The sequence below is a fragment of the Toxotes jaculatrix genome, chromosome 14 (genome assembly GCF_017976425.1).
Source record: "Toxotes jaculatrix isolate fToxJac2 chromosome 14, fToxJac2.pri, whole genome shotgun sequence".
Classification (NCBI taxonomy): Eukaryota; Metazoa; Chordata; class Actinopteri; family Toxotidae; genus Toxotes; species Toxotes jaculatrix.
In genome coordinates, this window is record NC_054407.1 from 12,089,121 (window position 1) to 12,113,334 (window position 24,214).

The 24,214-nt window shown below is 41.3% G+C and overlaps 2 protein-coding genes across 5 annotated transcripts in view; both read right to left on the reverse strand.

Moving 5' to 3' along the window:
* Positions 1–11,833, reverse strand: part of camsap2b (calmodulin regulated spectrin-associated protein family, member 2b) — a 33,412-nt gene extending 21,579 nt beyond the window's left edge. For both annotated transcript variants that reach the window (XM_041055125.1, XM_041055124.1), the window contains exons 1-3: positions 11,175–11,833; positions 6,713–6,972; positions 78–257 (exon numbers count right to left, since the gene is read on the reverse strand). In XM_041055125.1, coding sequence (XP_040911059.1) covers positions 78–257; positions 6,713–6,972; positions 11,175–11,313 — 579 coding nt within the window. In that variant the 5' untranslated portion in view covers positions 11,314–11,833. The remainder of the gene's footprint in view (positions 1–77; positions 258–6,712; positions 6,973–11,174) is intronic.
* A 609-nt stretch (positions 11,834–12,442) lies between these two features.
* Positions 12,443–15,912, reverse strand: ticam1 (toll-like receptor adaptor molecule 1). 3 transcript variants are annotated; one of them, XM_041056175.1, is made up of 2 exons: positions 15,857–15,912; positions 12,443–15,410 (listed from the first exon to the last, which is right to left on the reverse strand). In XM_041056175.1, exon 2 carries the CDS (start codon positions 15,293–15,295, stop codon positions 13,526–13,528), a length of 1,770 nt encoding a protein of 589 aa, XP_040912109.1. In that variant the 5' UTR covers positions 15,296–15,410; positions 15,857–15,912; the 3' UTR covers positions 12,443–13,525. The 3 variants fall into 3 exon arrangements, with proteins under 3 accessions (XP_040912109.1, XP_040912108.1, XP_040912107.1); XM_041056174.1 differs by having other exon boundaries at positions 15,631–15,872; XM_041056173.1 differs by having other exon boundaries at positions 15,575–15,872.
* Between the last annotated feature and the right edge of the window lie 8,302 nt (positions 15,913–24,214).

The following is a 24,214-nucleotide window of genomic DNA, read 5'->3' on the forward strand; positions in this document are numbered from 1 at the left end:
CACTGTAAGGAGATAGCATGCGTCTTTGTGGTTTTGTGTACACATAAATGTGCTTCTGTGTGGGTGTGTGTGCGTACCTTGTTAATCCAGGTGGTGATTGCATCCTCTGTGTCATAAGGCAGCTCCTGGATGTGTCCGTCACTGTGTGAGGGCTCAGCGGAGGAGTACCTGTTGATGCAGGACATCACCCTCTCCACACTCACCATCTCCACTGTGTACGCCATCATCAGGGTATCTATGAGAGCCAGATGGGAACTCTGTAGAAACACACAGCACAAACAGACAGTTAAGGAAGAAGAATTCAAATAAAGACCTAGAATTTCCTTTTATTTTCCCACTTTTTTCCCAAAGGCACCAAACTGACAATTAATTCCATGTTAATGCTTCTCTGCACTTCTGCACATCACTTTGTTGGTCAGCTGGCCCACACTTTCTGGGTATTTTTGAAGAACAAAGCTTCCTAAAACTGCTAAAAGAGATGTTTTCATTCAGTAAAAAATGAACAATGAAATGATCATTTTACTCTCTAAAAAAGAGAGAAGATGTGCACGTATTATCCAAGCTCCCAAAAGGCATTCAAAAACAGCACCTGCAGGACAAAAATTATGATTTGACAACCCTCATTTAACAAATGTCACATCTCTAAATCACTCACATTTTACATATCACTCATTTTAGATGTCAATCTGTCTAAAATCACTCAACCATGTATCCACCTCACTTTCATGCAAAACAAATTTCTTGAAATGAATGTGTGATTGAGGAATCCGCTCGATACAGCAGAAGACAGTGCAAGTGGTGTCCCTTGTGCATGTCACTGGCAAAAACTGCCAAAAACTTTGACATGCAATTTTCACAATTCTCTTTTTGCAATGATGGAACATGATGGCACATGTTCCTCCATGGTGGCCATGGTCCTGCGTCACACACCAGCTCTGTGTCCCCTGTGTGGATTTGTGTTTGTTAACTTCTGCTGGAGCTCAATAAAGGCACTGTGCGAGTGTTTGCTATGTACGCAAACATCTTGAATGTGCCACACAAACTTTTGTTAGTTCAGTGTGTAGTATGAAGCAGGCCGTGGGTCAGTGTTCCTACAGTAGATCTATCATAAACCCTCACACCTAAATTGCCTTGTGCCTTGTCAGCTGAAGAAGTTTGTAGACAGCAGGGAGTCTCATCAAGCTTATCTTTAGAGAATCAATATTTCAGATCAAAGTCTCTCCCATCTCTCTTCTGTCTCACAACATCTGAGACCACTTTACACTGTTAAAACGTCTGTAGAGCTACTTTTACAGTACACAGCTACCTAAACTTGAGTCACTCACTTCATGTGAGTGTTTTTTACTAGATATCAACACCTACACAAAGCTTGACATTCTCCTGGCCTTTCTAATCCCATTCCAGGCCGGTCAGACCAGCAGACCTCCCCTTCCCTTTCCTGTCACACCACAGGTCTACTCAAAAACATTTACGCTGTGTGTGAGGTTGTGTGTGTATGTGCTTACATCTGCTTACCTAAGCATCTATGTACATGTCCAACCTAACTGAACAAACATCTGAAGTCAGGCGCTCCATGATTCAGGCGACTCAAACCACTAGACACAAACAAGCAGTGAGACCTCGTCCCACCAGAACCTGTACTGTCAAGTAAAGGCCTCTATTCATAACCGCAGAGCCTCATGTAACAGCCAGTGTGACCAAGTGTTTCCGCAAGAAACGAACAACTGATCCAGAGCTACGGCTCTGGACTGCTACTGTTGCTCAACGTCAGCACCACATGCTCCTCTGCCAGTCTAAACAGACAACGTGTACAGAAGAAATGTGGTTGTTAAAAACAGACTCAGACATGGAAACTCAAGTGTCACATGATGTCATTAACTGTTCCTATTGGCTTAAATCTGAATAATGAGGAAAAAAGCAACAACCAAACAATAAAACTACCCCACGCAAAGTGGGAATTTATTTGACAGGGATGAAATGTTACACTTTTTAGACTCGTACCCATCTTCGTGTTGCTGCAACTAACAAATAATTAGTCTGTCAGCAGACCCATATAATGATCTATGCAGGTTGACATCTAGCATGTAACACTGAATCTTACATCTGCAGTGTATTACACGGGTAAACAGAGTTGTTTGGATTGTTGTGTGAACACATGAGCCTGATATTGAACTTTCTATGACACAGTCTGCAGACACTGTTTTGAATTCCTGCATCTTCAGGATATTGCCAGATATTTGACATTGTGTGCATTCTCCTCCAGAGGTACACGAGTCCAGCTGTCTGGCTGGCAGCTGAACTAGAGGGAGGCCAAGCAGCTTAGACTGGAGCTGGAGATGCAGAGCACTTGATTTTCATGAAAACCCAATGAGCTTTTTCAGTGATTGAAGCTTTTTTTTCTGCGATTGAACTCATTTGCATAAAACTCCTTATTCTTTAATGCTGTTAAGAAGCTTGTGGAGGTGTGTGCAGATCCATGTGTGTATGTGTGTGTGGGTTCAGAGCTCTGGGCAGGGAAGTCACATGAATTTAAATGGTAAAGACAAATCACTGTGTTCATTTATTTTTCATTAGTGTTTTTTGTAAATTAAAATCTGTATGCAAACATGAAAGGTTTAGACTGGGAGAGCAGGAGACTTTATAGTAATAGCAGTAATAGTTTAGTACTAATATAGCATGGAAGTAAATATATGTGACTACCCCCAAAAAATACAGCTTGTTTTTAGATTTGAGTTTCTGTACAGAATAAACATGTTAATTAGTGAGATTTAGAGGTGCTGGTAGATAGATTTTTAAACTTTTGATTGATCCAGGCAAGCTGTTTCCACCTCCATTCTTTATGCTAAGATATCTAATAAATAGAATATCTGTAGTAAAAGTTTTGATGTCTAATAAGCCTTCAAATTCATGGATGTAGTACTAAAACTGAACTAGACTGTATTTTGTTTTCATCATAGTACCTGAAGCAACAAGCCCCTACCAAGACAGCCCCTTATGCTGTTTTAATGTAGAGCTGTTTTCAGTCTGGACGCCAGATCTCTACAAGAAAGTGAATAAGTGTATACTCCACAATGTCAAACTGTTCCTTTAATACAGTTTGGGCCTCAAATTTTCTTACAGTCTCCAACTGAGAAGAAAATCAATATTGTTTACATGTCTAAAGTCTGTGCAGTCAGGTTTGTCTGTGTGTCACTGTGGTCTAATGTGACTTGTTTGTGTGTGTCTATGTACATGTATGGAGTTCGTATGTACATATGGGTGAGTGCCTGGGAGACAGAGAACATCAGACAGACAGTATTTGGAGCCACTGCTTACATATATACAGACCATTCTCATGTACGCAAGAAAAAAACACTACTGTTGACACTACAGCATGGATTTAAAAGCCATGTGCTGTCTATTATCTCTTCACAAAGACCTCTGTGGTGTGTGTGTGTGTGTGTGTGTGCAAAGGAGTAACTCTAAACCACTCATTGTGACAGACACGCCTTATAAGGCTGTGGAAATGGCAGACACTGGTCATAAAGAGCTGTAAAGAGCTGCAGTACACGATCTAAGGAGAATCAGTATTCATTCTCAGTACTCTTCTACGGCTGCATGTGTGTGTCCTTGATCAAAGGCATCTATAGGAAAGTACAACACAGCTGGACAAACAGATAATCAAAGTAGTGTCTTCACGAGTGTCCTTCCAACACAGGTACACAGTAGAAATGACCTACATCTGAGCAATGCAAGTGTTTTTATGGCACAGCTTTACACGTCCGGCCACTTCGTGTGTCCTGACAGTTATGGCCAAAAAAAAAAAAAAAAAAAAGCACACATCCATTAAATTCACCAAACATTTCAGCGTCATTCAGCGGAAGGCTTTTAGACAAAGGTTCACGCCCCTCTGCAGACAAATTCAATTACCCCTCAGGCTCGCTCTCCTCTGACACTTTCTTGTCTCGGTGTTTTTACACATGGAGGGCAGCGTGGAGCATGTGCGAGCCAGAGAAAAAGAGTCAAAGAGAAAGAGGAGAGTACAGCTAGAAAGGGAAACACAAAGGTCTTGAGCACACCACTGCTGGGGGTGTTTGTGTGTGTGTTTGAAGAAGGAGTAGTTGGGGGGGGGGCTAACATTTGTGCACCAGACGTGCTTTGACTCACTGTGACAGACCCCACCCTCCACAGTGCTGCAGTAGTGCACATCACGTCTTACTCCTCCTTCCCTCCTCTCCTCTCAACCCTCCCTGCTCTCCATGCACTCTCCTCCCCTGTCATTTTCCCACTCCTCTCCCCTCTTTCCAGATGGCCATATTAACACTTTTCCACTCTTTCTCTGCCACACATATCCTCATGCCCACCAAAAAAGGCACTATCTTACCCCTCCTCTATATCCTTCCCTTCCTCTATACGACAGTTCTTCCCCACTTCCCCATCTCCATTTGTCCTCCTGTAGACTTTCACCCTTTCTCCTCTTCTTTTGCTCTATTTTCCTTCTTCCTCCTGGATTACAGCCAAATAGCGGCCCCTAAACTCCATTTTTTCCCCCCTTTCCCCTCTACTCTCTATATATCCATTCACACTCTGACAGACAGCCACGCTCCTCCTCCTCCTCCATCTAACTGACATGACTTATTCTTCTGTTGCTTAGTCTTTGGAAAACCATGAGGTCATCATTTTCACTGAAGATATACCATAAACCAAAATGAAAAGCCAGGACTTTAGTATGACTGAAATTATCCCGCTGAGTCCACAAATACACAGGCAGTTCCTCTACTTTGCAGAACCTAGAATACCTAGAAACCTAATGAATATATATATAGACAGATGCAGAGTAACAATAAGGATGGACAGATTAACAAATAGCCTGGCTGAGTGTTACACAAATGAAGGTCAGTAGTCCTGGGGAGCCAATGGCCTATAGGGTTGCAATTTGTCTACTTAACACTGTCACTAAATCTGTCCACTAAATAACCTAGTATACAGATACACATCCACTTTCACTATTGTGAAAGGACACAGCATCATTAAGCGCCACACCGAATCGCCGTCCATCACTCCAGCCTTCATGACATCCGCAATCAATGAATGATGTAGTGAGCACAATCAACCGTAAACATAAAAATGTCCTTGACTAGTGACTTTGAATTATCCCCAGGAGCTGTAAAAAGAAAAAGCACAAGAAGAGGTCAAATAAAACACAGCTACAACTTGAGAGAAGATGCGTGGGCACCGCCGGGTTGGATGAAATACGCTTAAGCTTCAATTAAATATTCAGGAGATAACAATATTCTGGTCTCATTTAATCCACAAAGATAGAGTTTGGATGAGAAAGAGGCTGCAGGAGGAAAGGCTAAAAAAGACCTTGACAGGAGGAGGGAAAGAGAAATTGAGAGGGAAGCAAGGAAGCTAGGTGGAAAAGAGACAGAAAGGAGAGGAGTTGGTGAAAGAAAAGAGAGAGAGAGAGAGACAGGAGGAGGGGAGGGTGGGGGGGATGCACTGCAATGCAGACACCTTTTGGCATCAGCAGAAGTGCCCGGTCTCCAGCCATGCGTGTGTGTGTCTGCCACAGACTCACCCCTCTTTCATAACTAAACAATTCTGACTTCCACTAAAAGGTGACAGTGTTATGTTATAGAGCTGGAACAATGAGCTATTTAATCAATTAGTCAATCAATTAGTCAATCAACAGGAGAGCACTGACTGTTGTGATAACAGTATGAGTCAAAAATTTCCCCAAATTAGCCTCTTTCAGTCTCTCAAATGTGAGGATTTGCTGCTTGTCCCTATTTTTGGACAGTTGGTGAGATAAAACAAGCAATATAAAGACATCGCTTTGAGCTCACACAACTTATGATGGACATTTTTCACTATTTTCTGACACCTAATAGACTAAATGACTCATCAATTAAAAAAATAGTGACCAGATTAATCAATAACGATGCAGCTTTATTGCGTTCTGGATCCAGTATTGACAACACACTACTAAAATATTTCTTGGTGGTGTGAGCTAAGGTATGTTTGCCCTGTGCCGTCTAATGACACAGAGACCAAACAGTGAGTAATGGGTTGCTATAGGAAACCCGTCATTAGTGGTTGTTTTTCTCTCAACAGGACAGGATCTTGGAGGATGGTCTAACAGTAGGACACATGACGCAGTACACACACACTGACACAAACACACCGTCTTATAACACACTTTGCCCCCATGAGGAGAAGATGCAGCCAAGCACAGAGTAACATCCACTGTTACATTAACGCTGAAATGATTCGTTTAATTGTCTAACAGAAAACTGTTTGCCAACAATCTGAATAATCGAGTCAAGTCGTTTATCAAGCAAAAAGGCCAAATGGTGGCTGGTTCCAGCTTCTCAGATGTGTTGATTCACTGCTTTTCTCTGTTTAATCTCATTGTAAATTTTATGTTTTGGTTTTGGGCTATTAGTTGGTTAAATTAAAGCAATTGTGAAGCTGTAATCTAATAAATAACACTAAGCTGTAAATACAGTTTGTATGCTTCTATGATTCCACATGTTGCACATGAACAGACTGAGAGCTAAGTCATCTCATCCCATTTCACACACACACACACACATCTCCATGGTTACTACCATAGACGTATGCATTTTTAAGTGTGAACGAGGCATAAATCAAGCAGAAAATCATGACATCTAAAACTACTGCATCACGGAGTACAGTCACGTACTGCGTCAGGTACATCTCCACTCACCATGTGTATAGGTGTGCTGGTCAGGTCTCTCTCTGTGACCAGTCGGTCCTGGTCGGTGACGTACAGGCCCTTCTGGGCCAAGGCCTGGATGACAGCGTTGTGTCCCAGTAAAGGTTTGACGGCATCGCTGCGAAGTATGAGGCTCCCCGCCCGGCAGTAGAGCTCCGCAGACTGGAGCAGACAGGCCACTGGAGGCTTCAGATGTTCCTGGTTGTACTGGTCCCTGTAGAAAGGCTCGGCCAGCTCCTCTGGTACCGCATCTGAAAAGGGAGAAAGACACAGAATCCCAGGAAATGGGTCAGAGCTAGATTTGTCCTTCTGTCCTCCACCTCCATCGCTGCTGAGATATAAAAGCTGTGCTGCTGTTCTTTCTATATTTTAGCCGCCTTTATTGTTGTTGCTATGGCTTCCCTACATTGTAACTCTGAGACTCGCCTTCACAGCCACAACAAGCTCAAAGCCTGTTGCGCTTGTACAATCATGAGAAGATGGTAAACGCTGAAAAGAAAAACTTCAAGACAACTTAGAGGAAAATTGTCACTATAAGCCATCAGTTTAGTGAGAGGTGAGAGGCAGTTTCCAGGCAAAGATGCAGTTTCCACCGTTACAAAAATAAACACACCAATGTCTTGTGTATATTTTGTTCATGCTTTTGTTACTGTAGACCCAAACAGGACAGGCTATCCCGTGAGCACCAAGCCATAGAGTGTGTGTGTGTGTGTGTGTGTGTGTGTGTGTGTGTGTGTGTGTGTGTGTGTGTGTGTGTCAAGTTCACTAAAGTCTGTATGTGTGTTGGTGGAAGTGTATGTTACAAAGCATGATGCACGTTCTAATGCTGTTACCTCATTCTGTAAATCTGATTTGAAGAAAATAGCTAGACAGTAGAACACACATAGCTACACTTCACTCACTCACTCTTTTTATATACTTCATACTATGTTGTTGTTAACCACATTTGGTGACTAAAAGTTAAACTGTAATAGTCATCAATCTGTCACTGAATGACATACATACTGCGTTTATGCACCTCTTTCCTACGTGTACCACCTAAGTCAGACAAGATCCTTGTATAGACCTGTTTGTGTGTGTGTGTGTGTGTGTGTGTGTGTGTGTGTGTGTAAGGTGACACACTTTTAAAACACTGTGTGCTCACGTATGAGTGAGTGGGGTCATTTCCTTTCTGCCTGCCTCTGAATCACACTGAGGGAAACAAAGGACAGTAAAGGAACATTTCTTAAAGGTACAGCTCAACAAAACAGCATAATAAAAATCACATATTTAAAGCTCAGAAAAAAAAAAACATCCATTAAACTTTGATCTAATGTCAGCAGTTTTCCAGTGGCTATGTTTAAAGCAGTCCCCTCCCCCATCCAACTTTTGTCTACACTTAAAGATTCAGATTATGAGAATATGACAACTAAAGCACAGTGTGAGAGGTAACTGTGGTACGTTTGTACATGATTTTCAGTTGTTCGGTTACAGTCCACATACTCTTTCAAGAACAATCACTCAGAAACTCTGAGTGGATACAAGCTTTCTCACAAGCTTCGCAATTACACTTGAACCTTCTGAAGTGTTTCACCGAGTTTTGCAGGTAAATAGAATCACTCAAAAAACATTTCTGAAAAAAAAGCACAGAGAGCGGGTTTTTATAGAGTTCATGAAAATATGCCTTGTCAAGTAAAAACCCTCTCCTTTGTGTTTGGCCATCAAAGAGGAAACAGACAGGAAGTAGCTGCCACAGGAAGTCCAGGCATGGAGAAGACTGCTCCCCTGGAGACCCCTGGGATCACAGCTCAGCATACACAACCTCATGGTCAGCAGTGTTTATCTCTGCTGTTTTACTGCTCTTTGTTAAAAAAACAAATTCAGATAGCGATCTAGGTTTCCAGTTGGCAATGATTTCAAATTCTTACAGGAATTAGATTCTTAGTGCATTAGCTGTGGATTAAAAGGACGTGCTTATCTCCCACTTGATACACAGCATTATCATGTGGGGTCAGTCATTTCATAACATTTGAGGTTCGGCATCTTGATCAAGGACACTTTGACATGCTAACAGGAGACGCAGGGACTTGAACCACCAATCCAATAATTATTTTCTAGTTCCCTTATCACTTCAGCTACAGAATACCAACAAAATATGTAGGTCACAAATGATCTTAACACAGCATCTGCTACATTATGGCTGGGGCCAACCTGCACTGTGTATCCAGTATTTATCTATTTTGCTCTGCATCAGCTTTATATCACAACACACTGTAACATATAAAACACTGAGAAAAACAGCTGTGAAAATCACTGCACAGCTGATCGAAGAACTGTAGCAAAGCAGGTTTCATTCAGTCTTGGCTGGAAAGAGTCACTTGTCACTTTTCACTGTTTTTGGGTGATATTGATGAGCTGAACCCATCTTCAGCCATCTTCATCCATCATAAATGAGCTGAATGAAAGTTTAGCGCTGGTGACCTGCGGTGACATCACTGCTGTGGTCTGAATGATACAGGCGAGTGCAGCCAGAATCTCTGTGGTGTCTGTACGGTGACGGACAACATGACACAGCCCTTTTTGTAAACTTACTATAAAGTGACAGTTAACACACTTGCATATGTGAAAGATCATATGATGCAAACATGGAGCCACACCCATTACACACCCACTCCACATGCACACATGCACTCTTTTTAGCTTATGTACTAAAAGAATTTTCTTCTGAAAAGTCCTATATAATTAAAGTTTGCTCGCTCGTCGGACCCGTGCACTAATGTTTTAGCACTGAAGTGCAAATGCAAATCTCCCATCTCTCTAAAGTTTCAGTGCACCCTTCCAGCTGATGAGAAATATGTTACATCTCAGCAACACCGGCTTCAGACTATTGCTCATCCGTCCAAAGTAGGCCAAACAAGGCTCCAAAGACTGGTTATGAATTGGGCCACAGTTTTCGGCGGTGCTGGGAGCTGAAACTGTGTCACCGGAGGCACAGGGAAAAAAACAAGGCGGCAGCAGTATGCTCACAGCCGCGGGTCTCGTCAAACTAACCCTGGCTCTCTCACATGTTGCTGTATTGTATCTTGCATGTCTCGTTACCATTTCATGCTCTCTGAGTTTGAAAAAAAAAGAAAGAAAGAAAGTTGCATCCAGTTCTGTTTGACTCACGCTGTTGGATCAATGGCTGCGATTTAGAGGTCTCTCTTTTGATCTCTCTCTCTCTCTCTCTCTAGGTTTGTGTTGGCCACTCATTGACTCTGGGTACTGTACTCAGAGGAGCAGCTGTTAAAGGCATTCATTAGGAGATGGAGTAAACCTCTGGGTTCAGAGCAGACTGGAATTACTCAGTCTTTATGAGGACAGGCTGCCAGAGCTGCTCCCAGACCACAGTCAGGACACGAGACAGGTCTGGGATACATACATGTTTAAAGTCACGTTTCAAGATAAATTAGTGACACACACATCACCATTATAATTGTCAAGAAAAGAAAAATATAACAGTCAGCAGCTTGTAAGCTTTTGCACTGTACCAGAGAGAAATAACATTGGTAGAGCTGGAAAGATTAGTCGATTAATCAATTAGTTCATAGACAGAAACTTAATCAACCATTTTAATAGCCGATAAAACATGTTACACATTTTTCAGGCTAAATGCCACACATCCTCTGGTTTCAGCTCTGAACTGAGAATAGTTTCAGGTTTTCTTCATCTTGGATGATCGTATTTTGAATGAAAGACTGACCACTGTCTTTAACACTCATGTATATGAACTCTTGTCTTAAATTATTACTTTTTCTGGATTGTTTTTCCAGGTGTGAATGATTGTTTGTGTTGGCATCTCAATTTTCTGACAATTTACAGACCAAACAATTATTCAATTAACTGAAAAAATACTCCACAGATAGTTGTAGTCTGACAATAACAATACAATGTAGAAGTTAAGTCCTTGTCTGCTGTAAAGGCTGATGGTGAGGATCTGTGGTCAGAGTGTTACATAATAGGTCTGCCCTGACTTCTGCAGTGGGGAATAATTAGCTTTAGGCAAGCAACAGGTTAAACCAATAATCCTGTGACATGAGCAGCGATGTTGTGGATTTGACCTATGATCTCCAGATAGGAACTGTTACATGATAAACACTGCAGTGTAAACAAAAACACATTCAATAAGCCAATCTGGCATATTGTTTACTTTATTTTGTTATCATTTACTGTCTGGAGGAATTATGGCATTAATTGTTTATTCAACCTCTGCTGTTTCACAGAATAGAAGGAGATGACAAATTTCTTCTGTTTCTATTTATAATAACAAGGGAGGAACACTTCAGCGTTTAAGCAGTTTAATGAGAATCTGATTACTGGCTGATGTTTACAAACTAGTCCCACTTGTAAACCAACATTATTACACTATGTTAGATAATTATCTTAGTGTTTTCCACTAATCCAGAAATGAAAACGATCAGGAGGCGCCACCTACCCGAGCCGAAAGCCTTGGCCACCAGCCACGTCAGGCTGCATGATATCTTGGCCCTGGTAAAGTCATAGTGATCGAAGCTCTTGATGGCAGGGACGATGAAGGTCCGTCTCATCCCTCTGTCATCTGCCGCATCTCCCATCTTTTTCTCTGTCGGGATCCCTGCTACACTGCAGCTGGAGGAGCAGTCAGCCAGAGGAATTCCTCCTGACTGCGGATGACATCCCGTCCAGAGGAATTCAATGCAGCAAAATTTCCCCCTCTCCTGAAAAAAAAAAAGAAAAAGAAAAAAAAAAAAACTGGGGAAAGAAAAAAAACTTTGAGCGTGGCCTGATGTTGGAGAGCACGACGACTTCCAAAGGGCGCTCCTCTTGTTACACGAGCACCATCCTCGGTTTTGTCTTTAATGTCCTTATGTTTCAGTAATATCCTCAAACCCTGACAGCGCGGCACAGTTTAGAGGCAGGATTTCTGATTTCCTCCGTTCCCTGGCATTAATATCCTCAGGCTGCCCAACATAAACAGCTGTGTGGCAGAGGAGGCAGGCTACAATCCGACACCGGAAGACGGTTTCACACACAACCCAAAGCGCCCGTCTGTGTCCATGTTGTTCTTCGTTTTCTTTCCTAACTGTTTTCCTCTCTCCCTCTCTGCCTCCGCGGCGTCTCCTCTGCGCTTTTCCTGCCGCACTGATCGGAGGATGGTCCGCACCGCGCATGCGCAAAAAAAACACCCACCCAGTCTGTTCAATCCTGATAGGAGCTGCCACAGTGTGTAATGATATAATATAAACCAAGGTGGAGTTAACAGGATAATTTTCAACTAAGTCCCCTAAATGTTTCCACTGAGAAATGAAGAAATTTTAAAAAATAAAAATATGTCCCTGCAGCAGACTGGTAAGAGTGAATTTGACTTTACTTTGGAAAGATTTAGAGGAATGCTGAGGTGGTTTAGGTTACAGTGTGCTAAGTTACAAAGACATAAATGAGCTCTGCAAGTGGTTTGGATTGAATTTGGGGTGACTTAACTCACCCACACAAACACACTATAAGCAAAAATTAAAGTAAATGCTAACCAGGATGATTTACAGACACAGACTAACGTGCTAAACAACATGCTGAACAAGAATGATGCACTTATCAAGAAAACAAAAATATATAGGTATCCTTTTTTGTGAGACAAAACAATAAAGAATCACAATTTCAATACTAAGTAAATTTAACTTGAAATGCTTGTTGACATAAACCTGTGTACAAGTTTGATTGCACAATTTTTATTTATAATGGAGTATTTTCCGACAGAGATATTGCTGAGGTGAAGGGTTTGAATATTTCGTCCATTGTTGATTATGGCTTAAATAATCAGTAACAGAATTTGAAAAGACTGAACAGAAAACAAGTTCTGTTGTTCACATCGCAGAGATGCATCGGCAGCCATCTGAAAAATTCCATCACTCACTATATCATTCTCCTAAAAATTCTCCAAAAATGAATAGATAACAGTAAAAGAAGAGGTACAAGAGGAAGAAGAAAACAATCGACAAAGATTCAAAAAGACACCGGAAAAATTAAGTTTTTCAAGAAGGCACTAAAGACATTCGCCTGATCTCCTCATGTAGTTTATTTCATTCCTTATCCTCATTTTCAGTGTGGACCATTAAAAGCAACCTGCCTGGGATACTCAGGGTACAGTTTATCTCAAGGTGGGTAGGTTTTAGTTAAGCATGAATCTGAATTGATCAGTATAATCTTACAGATCATTTTATAATTTCATTGGCAACCAGTGATGTTCATATCCCACAGACATAAACGCGTGTTGTCACAGAAGATAATATTTTGGAGATGGTTTCAACTACTAAAAACTTAAACTGATCACTGATCAGTAGCTGAATAGCTGAAACATACACTCAATGGTATATCTTAAAATTCACATTTCATTCAATCTCTTTTAGCTCTGTGAGACCAGAACAGTGATGACATTGCACTTCAGAGGATCCTGTGAAATGTGCAATGAGGAGTAATGAGGAATGTGTAGCAGCATCGCACCCTAGTGCCCATGCTGGGTTTCTACAGCTGAAGAGGTCAGAAAGTATATCTGACACACACGGTCAGTAGATGGCAGTCCTCAGCTTAATATGCATCTAAAGGGTTCCCTGGTCTGCTCTGTATACCTTCTCTTTATAGCAAATCATTTAAGTGGCCAACAGGTTGAAATACTATGGAAAAAATTGCAGTGAAGACCCCATAGTGTTTCTTACAGCTGTGATGTCTGTTTGGAAAACATTATTTCTATATAACATTATATAGAAATTAACCCCTAAATAAGTCATTTTAAAAAAATTTCATCTGTAAGTTTTATTGCTCCTCATCTGAGTAAAGTGAATCATCTTTGTTTGTAGCTCCACAGTAATCTACCGTCATTTGAGAGTCATTACCAATCATTATGTATTTAGCATTTTCAATATGAATGTTTTGTGGCTGTTGTTGCCACATAGATCTGCCGTCACCACCTTCCTGTCCTGGTGGCATATTGGGATTGAGAACAAGTTTTTGTGTCATTAAAAGGTCCAGGCTCTCTCTCTCCAGCGACTGTGTTTTTTTACACTCTTGGATCAACTCCTTTGTTCTCTGGTTTAACCGCTTTAGTTCGTCCTGTCTCTCGACCTGACTTTTCATTCTCTGCTCCTCAGCCCAGATTCTCTTTTGTTCTTCAATCTTTGCTGGACGCAAAAACATTTTTATTTTTTTCTCAAAATTCCTGCTCTCGTCTAGTGGATTCATCGTCTGCAGAACCAAAGGCAGGCTCTGCTTCGGCATGGCGTTCTCCTGTGGCAGCAGAGGGATCACAGTGTTGTACTTGTGTTTCTTGGTTATGGAGTTGATAAGGGCAGAGTCTGTCTTCATCTCCTCCATGCGGGTGTTGAAGTTGCGGGTAAGCAGCAGGATAGTATAGGCTGAGCTGTTGATAGCATCCTCCACACACCTCAGAGTGCTCTTTCCGGGGATGGCAAAGTCGTCACAGAAAGTTGCACCTTGATAACCAGTGACCCTTTCCAGTTTTTCTCTCATGCTCTCAGCCATATCTGCATCTTCTGCTGCATGCATGATTACAAATGCGTAAAACGTCTCTTCTTCTGTGCCTTTACTTTCATGGATTTCATTGGGAATGGATACCTTGGGCACAAAACTATTTGTTGCAGTAGGTAGTGCAAATTTTGGTTCAGAGCTTGGTTTGATGTTTTGGCTTGGAGTTTCATTCTGAGCAACATGACCATCCTTCTTGCACTCTGCTGCATCTACCTTTGCTTCAAGCAGAGTAGGTTCATTGGATTTAGGCTGAGACTCCTCCGAGGATGGAGACTGCCCAGGTGCAAGGAGGACACAACTGTTTGGTTTGGATTTATCTGATGTTTCTGGAGATATTTTGTCCCCTTGAAATGATGCTGTTGGAGGTATACTTATCTCTAGATGAGTAGGGTATGAGGGCATTGAGGAGCTCGACTGCAGAGCGCTGGGAAGACTATGAACTCTCCCTGACTTATCAGGGATTTTTAAAGTTGTCTTGCCTTCATCCAGGCTTCTGTGAGTTTCATGATGAGATCCTGACTTGAGGTCTCTTGAGGAGCAGCTCCACTCTTCAAACTGAGGCCCACACACAACTTTAGCTTCTTCTCTGAGTTGATCATATTCCAGATCCTCAATACTGCTTGTTTTTTGGCTGTCAGAGGAAAGGGCTTTCTGATATGCCAGATTTCTCAGAAGTGGATCACACAGCCTGCGCTCAGACAAAACTTTAAAAATTCGCGCTAACAATGTCAAAGATTCTCCTGTAAACTCTTGAAAATGACCACACTGAACTGCAAAATCTCCCAGTTTACCTCCACTCATTTTCCACCTTTCAGCCAGATGGTTTGCGAGGTAGTTGTCCTTCAGCATCTGGAGCTTGTTCAGGGCCTGTGCCTCTCTTTGGAGAATGATCAGACACAAGGCGTTTATGATATTATCCTCCGGAGACTCACCCAACTGGATTGTCAGGCTCAGCAGTCGCTCTGGAGACTCCTTAACTAATATGTCAAAAACGTCCTTCAGTCCCGTCCCCTGATTTTCTTGTCCCTCATGAGTCATTTTCGGTTATTGTTGCCGCTCCAGCCTTCAACAGAAACTGATCGGATCAGATGTGATTTTCCAACATCTCTCTCTTCAGTGCTTCAAATGTTTGGATGTCTGGACATTCTCGTATCTTTAAAGAGAAAAAATACAGCAAGCCTGTGAAATGGTACATTCAACATGAATGGTGGTGACATGATGTGTTTTTTGTGCATTAACTGCATGTTGAAAAAGTTTGTGTAAGTAGCTCAAATGAAATTAGTAGTCAAACTCTAACTAAAACGAAACATAACTAACCTTTGAGCTGATGTTCTGACACAAGAGCAATTAAAAAGTTGAGGACAATTTCTCACCGGCAGTTCCAGGTGCCATGACAATGAACTTAGCCTGTATATTTCCAGCTTAAATAAGGAAGTCACTCAGTTCAAAGAGCAGAAAACTTCCAGTTCAGTTCAACCGGTAGAAAACTCTTTTCTCTCAGGGAGCACTTAGTGCACATTTGAAATGGAGCTGGCAGAACACCACTGGGTGCGGTGAGTCTTGTCAAACTTTTGGAGTCAAATTAATCAGTAACCGTACCTGTGGCAGTTGTAGGCCCCTGCCAGCTTGAAGCAAGTTTTCACAACATAATGATGACGTCACAAGCTGTGAAGTATGGGAACTCATGAGGGACAAAAGACAAAAGCAGGAAGAGGCATTCGCGTCTGCTGAAAACATAGTTCTCCACATGACCAAATAAATGCTCCCATCCTCAAGAGATGCTGTTCATTACACAAACATTCATGTCCATAACTTGTGCTTCGTCACACCATATCAACTTTGATATGTTTAAATCTCTTTAAACATTGCAAATCCACTGAAAAAAATTACTTGTGATAAGTGTCGAAGGCTTTAGCTGCTCGTGCACAATAGGCGCAGAAGAGAGAGGAATTCTGGCTTTTCTCCCTGTCTGCTGAGAGGCAAGTGTATTTTTATCCACAGAGGAAACCTCTAACCCTGTATTTACCAGGGGTGGGGTCACACCAGGCAGAGTGCAAGCCAAGATCAAATCCCTCAATACAGTGCAGACAGAGAGCCTCTCTGTTCTTCATGCTGAGTGCAGTGTGATATGTTTACTGTATGACCACTTCTGAAGGGTTACAGTGACTCTTTAGGAAGTGTGGTTTCTATACCTTCCTGAAATATGACTATTGTAAGACTGGTATGTATGTTTCTTTACAGAATAAAGTATCACCATTCAGCTGAGTTATATAGCACATGCCACCAAGACCACAGCTCTGTTGTTTTAAGCATAACCCCATCTACAGCCAACAGCACACCAAGCCAACTAAGGGACTGCATGAAAATTATTAGGGGGCAAGAGGAGGGTCAGGAAAAGAGGGAGGGCATTTCAAGCTTTCATTTTGTTAAAAGACAGGGTTTGACTTTTCTGGGAGAGAGGTGTGGTATTTTTTTCAGCCCAGATTTATATTTTATGTTGACCTTCTCTTCAGATAATTAATATGTATGGAAATAGCTACATACAGTATGTCTGGGGATGGAGTTCAATAGCATTTTATTGACTCTGAATCCACTCCTGAATCTGCTTGCTAAGTCCAAATCCTTTTCAATCCCTGTTTATTTGTTTGGTGGGAATGAAAACATCTCTTTGTTAAAAATAAATGTATTGTTTTCATTTCACTTAGTATCATACCTAAACCACAACATTCATCTGTGCAGAAAGGGTGTAGCACTTTCACCATTTTGTCACTGCTCTGTGACGTTCATTAACCCTATCCTGACATTTTTCCTTTTTCTGCAAGGGGCAGTGCTTGCTATTTACTGTGGACTGAAATAATATTAATACTACTTTATCTTTCAGCAAATATCAACTAAATAAATGACCTATTTGACCTAGTTTCGTAATGTTACTTGAACGTGAAATGGTTGTTACATTGCTACAGGTCACAGAAAACAGAGTAATTCTGGAGGCTGGAGGCAGTAAAATCGTAAATCTGATAATTTCACTTCTAAAGTGTCCATTGGCCATATTAATATTCCTTAAAGATACTTAGGTTTTAATTGGGATACACAATTAAACAAGGTGTATCAACTCCATACTGTTCAATATTATTTTTGAGATACTGTTGATAAGGTTGTTGCAGTTTTTCGAAGTCTTGGAAATGGTCCAAAGAAGACATTAATAACGCTGGGGAGGGACTTTTCCTTATTTTTTAAAAATATAATAAACACATGATACAACCCCTCTCGCCACTCCAATAATTTTCATACAATCCCTAACCAGGTAGGACATGCACATAAATTTTCTTCTACTCTCACGACGTGTATGCCCTTGTATACCTCTCTTACACACATGCATTCCAACAGAGGCACACACTTTCTGCCCCAAACATGAAAGTGCAAAAAAAAAAAAACCCAACACACACATCAACACAGCCTCAGGATCATCCTGAGTCCGTTATGTAACGTACTGCCAAACGTCCATCTTTATTGAGGTCAGTTCTCTTAACGAGAGACACGCTCTCCCAGCAGCTGGGTTAGTCAGCCTGGCGGTAAATTTGCCTTCAGCTTCGGGCAAAACATATAGCAAGAGGCTCTGTCAGCTCTGCAAATCGTGGGATTGTACAGCTTCAGTAATGGTGTTTGGAGCAAATGCATTCTGACGTCTCTGCTTGTTTTTTTGAGAGAAATGTTAAGTTGTTCAACATAAACATTCAATTCTCCCCTTATATGTTTTATTACAATAAACTGAAATGCACAGATGTTTGTGTTTGGGTGTGTGGTTTCTGGCCGTGGGAGAGAGCCCTGAGGGAGACACAGAGGGGTCACATATAAGAGGCTTTAGGGCAGACAAGTGAAAAGGAGGCCCTTTCTTGGACAGAGACTACGGATTAGGATGAAAGACATACGAGTGGGGGATGCTCTCTCTTTTTTATCTGTCTCACCCGCTTGCTCCATCTCTCTCCCACATTCTGCATCATGTCTATTCAAAATGAGCAAGAAATAAAGAGGAAGATACAAAGAAAGATACAGAGAAAGCTACAGAGAGAGAGTGATACAAAGCCAGATAGATAAGATAAGTGAGATAGGGGGCAGAGCAAAAGACGAATTGAGACCTTGACAGAGAGATAGCCTCTTTAGAATTCAGTTTGTGAGAGGCTGAGAGAGGCCATGCAGCGTGCTGCTCTTTTCCCAGCCACTTGATTCGTCACACATGCTAAGAGAATTTAACACACTCGCTTCTGGCTGGCAAATATATGCTCCACACACATGTACATGTGAAGACATACAGAGATACAAGGACATGCACTCATTCAGTTGAGTGTCCACATACCACGGTTTGGCCTCTATTGAAACACTGAATGAAACACCTGCACTGCAGCCACTACTGCAGTTTGCTGAAAAGTTTTGCAGCATTTAGCCTTAAAATCTTATGCAATAGTGCATTTTGTTAAGAAAAGAAAGGTTATGTATGCATGGTTACAGCTTTAGGTAGCCTACATACATTCAGACAAACTCAGCCCATGCGTGTGCTGTGTATCAAAGCAAAAATAACCCTGGCTATCACATACTGAGGCTAGTTTATGTTGTTGACAAAGCGGGCAAACAGATCTGAGTTAATGTGACAGTTAACTAGCATTAATTCAGGAGCAAAGGTAAATGAAGCGGGCCTGCGGACACAACAGGGGAGTGCAGTGGGAATGGGAAGACGTGTGTACTGTACCACACTGGACCATGCTTGGATGAGCATGTAGGCCATGCCAACAACAATGCATAATACAGCCTCTGGTGATGGGGGATGGATATACACACACAACACCCCCACCTCACCTCTCATATACACACACACGTAGACATACATTTTGCACAAATACACACACAAACTCACACGCTTGCACAGACATTGATGGTGATGGGGCATGGAGCAGTTTATGCTCATATCAAGAGAAAGTCTTTGATCAGTGTGACAGGAAGGGCACTCGCCCCAAAGGAATTAGCTAACTCTTGCCTTGCAAAAGCACATCCACAATAAATCAGGCATGTTTGCATTTGCAACAGAGGGGAGAGAATGTCTGATATTTAGCTTCATTAATATGCTAAATGTATGAATATGATTTGTTCCAGTTCAATGTCCAGAATAGCATGTCCAGAGTGGAACGATAACCATAAAGAGTAGAATGTGCAGAAATTCAGGTTGCATATATAATCCTCTCAATTTAAAAGGCTGTTAATCTGCAAGAGTAATTTACATGTGGCTTTTAAATTAGCACAGCCACTAGTTTTATTTCTCTTTTAAAAATATATAAAGGATAAAGCAGTTCTGACATATTGAGGACTGTAGAAAGGATTTAATATTTTGTGTATTTCTGAAGTTGTGACACTAGATATCACAGATACATTTGGGTTAAATGTTGAAAGTTGATGATCTATCTGATCTGAAAATGTACTTATTTGCTTTCTGGCTGAGAGTTAAATGAGAAGATTAGTCCCACTCTCATGTCTGTCTGTTAAATATAAAGCTACAGCCAGTGGCCTGTTGGCTTACCTCAACATAAAGAGTAAAGAGTGGAAAGAGGCAGCTTGCCTCTGTAGTTAGAGATATAACCTCCTGTAAAATCACAGCTAATTGTTTTTACGCTTTGGTTTTGAGTGAATTAAACAAACCAGATATAATATGTTACTTTGTGGGCAAATTTTATTACCATTTTATTTTATTACCACCACAGAGGCAGGCTATTCGTTTGTCCATTTCTAGTCTTTGTACTAAGCTAAGTAAGCCAGCTGCAGTTAGCTTTCCTTTGTGGTGTTGATCTTCTCATCCAACTCTTGGCAAAAAATTTCCTAAAATTCCTTGTCATTGTGTCTCTCCATACTGAAATTCTTCTACTGCAACTTCTCCTTACTTCATATACATCTACTGAATTACATGTCTGCCAATCGTGTAAGAGAGTCCCTCCTCTGAGATTCCTCCCCTTTTTTTCCTCCATTAAACATCTTTTTTTATGTGTTTTTCCCTTAGCTCAACCAGCTGTAAAAAAAAAAAAAAAAAAAAAAGAAAGCTGTGATTTTGGTTATATAGTTAAATAATAACTAATTTTGGTCAGTGAGAAAGGTCTCTAACATTTCATTTCCCTAACAAGTCATGAACACAGTCATACATATGTAAAGAAGAGGAGAAAGGAAGTGAGAGGATAAGAACATGGAGCAGGAGAGGAGAGGAATTAAAACCTGCAACAAAACTAAAAGAATAAATGGACCCGATCTGGCTGCACTTGGTGTTAGAATGGACGCCCATCCAAAAGCACATGCCCAATCCCCCATGTCACTTTTGTCCGTCTCCAAACCCTGCGGATGCTCTGCTTGTATAGCAGATGCACATAACCAAAGGATGTGAGGCATGAAAGCAATGGGAAATTCATTGCATATTCCTACCCCCCTCCGTTCACCATAATCACCACAATTAGCAGACATCTGCAGTGACTCCAAAGCTGGGAGTGTATTCAGGCAATCAGAGCAGCTTCACCGACAGCACTGACTGCAGCCCCCTCTGTGATGGGCCTCATCCTGAAGGGAAGCATTCCATTAGAAACTCAGTGATTAATTGAGACGGAGAATTCGCTCCTGGCATCGTGCAAGAATGGAACCCAATAGGAGGCATCCATGATGGCAGAGTTGTACACAGGGTTGGTAGAGGTGGTCCGGACTTGGTGGTGACTGTGCCATACTGTTGATAGTGTGAGATAAGGCGCTCACACTGTGGTTCGCAATTAGCTGTATGAGAACAGTGAAGCAAACAATAGCTATATGAAGATTTTCTGACCCATCAAATAAACAAAACCTGTGTGTGTCTAATGATAATACAAGTTTTATAGCTACTTACATTTGGAGGCGACTGGAGGTGATAGCTATTGTTAACATCCCCTGTTCACTTTCAGAAACAGTTGATATCTGAATTCCCAAATTACCCAAAGCTCTATAACCCTGTGTGCTGGGCATGTGCACATTACTTTGGCTTTAAGTTTAAGTTATCTTGTACATAAGCTTAAAAGACTATAACTTGAAAGAAATACTTCGACATCTAGGGACATGTTTATTCGCTTATTTGCTGAAAGTACAACGAGAAGATGGATACTGCTCTCATGTCTGTACGGTAAATGTCAAATTCCAGCTGACGGTAATTAGCTTAGCTTAGCATGAGGGCAGGAAATGGGGGAAATGTGTAGCTATTCTTTGAAAACATTTCTGGCTGGCTAATTCTCAAAAGTGTTGAGCGGCCTACTGTATGTACTCCATCTGTAGAGGACGACAGCATGTTAGACAGCTCATTACTGAAGCAGTTGGAGATGTCACTCTCACTAGGCACAGTATGGCACAGCCATGATTTTAAGCCTCAACTTAATACGTTGTCATGGAAATCAACAGTAGCACATCGGACACTTTCCATTTGTGTTGAGTCCAGGGCCGGCTTGTTTCTGGATCACACACACACACACACACATATGGTCATAAGAGTAAATACGCACATCAGTCTGGCTTTCACAGGCTCAGCTGCACATGAGCCTTATCCACAAAATGTCATCTTTTCATGAACTAAGCAGACAGACATGTTTTCACACTGATGAAAACACATTTGGTGTTTATCAGATTGATTTTGAGAAGACTTCATTCGCCAAAGCAGTTAAATAGTTCGTAGTACCATTTTCTTATAAGGCACACTTTGTATTTAAAAGTTCATAACTAATGGTCAGATATGTGAGGTACACAAGATACAAACAAAATCAGGGCCCTGGTTATCATTGCTCTATAGCGCTACTAGTGGTCAAATACTCCACAGGGTACCTTTAAGTAAAAGTACGGAAATATCAGTAAGAAAATGTACTTAAAATGAAAGTGTAAAGTTAAGGTATTCATTATACAAAACTGCTTTAAGTACAGTACATGAAAAAAATGTAGTTATTATTATTTTTCACTACTGGAAAGTAAGTATGCGGTAATGATGCTGTCATATGATAGTGAATCAAAGTAACGTATTTTTCCATTTTCTACTAAGTTTTGAGTTACAAATATCAATAAGTTACTAGTAAATTTTAACAGTTCACAAAGTCTGAATTATAAATACTAATAAGTGCTTAAGAAATAGGTTTTAGCCGAGATCCTCTGGTTAGTGTTCCACAAGGATTTTCACAACCTGCCAACCCAAGTCTGATTAATAGCTTGTAACTGATTTATTAACCATTGGAAAGTTACAACTTACAGACTCCTTACAAAGAGTGCTTTATCAGAAAGCAGCGCCAGTTTTTTTAAAACCCATGGTGGACCACAAGACCCATCAATAAAAAAACAAAAAAACATGAATTGCAGCGAATATGGAATTATAAGGTTTTCACATGATAGCAGTCACACACATAAACACCCACACGGTTAGATTTGTGAAAGAGCTGTGATTGAAGCTGCAGCTAAATTAAGAGGAGAGAGAGATTAGAAGCTTAAAGGAAATGAAGCCAAGGCTGGTGCTCTCATTTGGATGTTTGAAATTAGACTGAATACTGAATAAATCTAGGTGCTATACTTCTGAGAGCATCATTCCCACCAGTTATGCAAATTAGCCATCAAATTTACACAATAATCAGATGATGTGCTGCTTTGTTGAGGTTTGAGCGTGCTATTTTATCGGTTTAACGGAGACAAGAGCGGAGCGTCTTCCAAAAAAGAGCTAATTTGTGGTCGATGGCCTCTTGACTGTCGTAAAATTGTAGAGTCACAATGAAATGGGTGTGATCCTCCACTTGGTGCTTCCTTCCTTCCAGTCCTAGGGTCTGGGCCTAATAAAGGCCTGTGTGGTGCAGCACAGACAGACCGCCTTTCTGCTGTGTGGAGAAATGTGTTCAATCACCATGGCTACCGGTCAGAGAAGAGCCCCCGCTGTGGTTATTAAGGTTTTCTCTGTCTGCTCACACACCGGCTCAGTATGCAGGTTAACAACTCACAGTCTGTATGATGGATGTGAATCTGCGTGTGTGTGCAGGAGGCCTGTAGGTCAAGGGTGATTTAGTATTGTAATTACCCCTGTACAGAAGGAGTGGTGGAGATTTTAATTCAAAGCATCATCTCCAGAAAACGCCTAAAATGGGCCGCCTCGGACTCCACTGCCTCCCAACAGTAGCACTGATGTGAGAAGGGGAACATGAGAAAGCTTTGAGCAGTATTGATTCAGCCGAGTACTCTCGGAGAGAGTACCAGAGGATCTGAAGAGAGAATTATCCACGCACCATTTCCTCCCCTGCTCCTATGTGGAAAATTCTGCAGTTCCAGCTTTCTCGTAGCCTACATACAGCAGAAACACACACACAGACACACACTCAGGATCCCATACACACTGTCACACAGAGACACACATACACATGCATGGATGGACGAACGCATACAGAAAGTCATACGCGCTCACACAGAGACTTTCTTGCGGTTTGACGTCGCAAAATAATGCTTGTTTGATTTATTTATAGTTGCTCCCTTCCATTTGGTTTGTCCAGCTTATTTTATTTTTGTCGAATTAATCTTAAAATAGGACAAACACTTTTAAAAAAGATAAATATACTGTTGTAATGGTGTAAATGTAAGGGGCTTTCTCTATACTACATCATTTTTCCTACAGGAAATTGCCTTTATGGGAATATTACAGTGATCCCAGAGCCTATATTAAGCAGCGTGAGGTCACTATAATCACTAATAGCTACCACAGACAGACTTAACATAAGTGCTCCAATTTGACTGTTAGTCCATATGAAGAGATTATTGGAAGCCATAACTGTAGCGGATAAGTCCACCAATGAAATCTGAATTTCTGAGACACAGGGCATTGTCTGCATATGCCGCTTTGCCCTGTCCTCCTCCACTCCCCACCCGGTTTCTCCTGAATAATACACGACAGGCCACCTC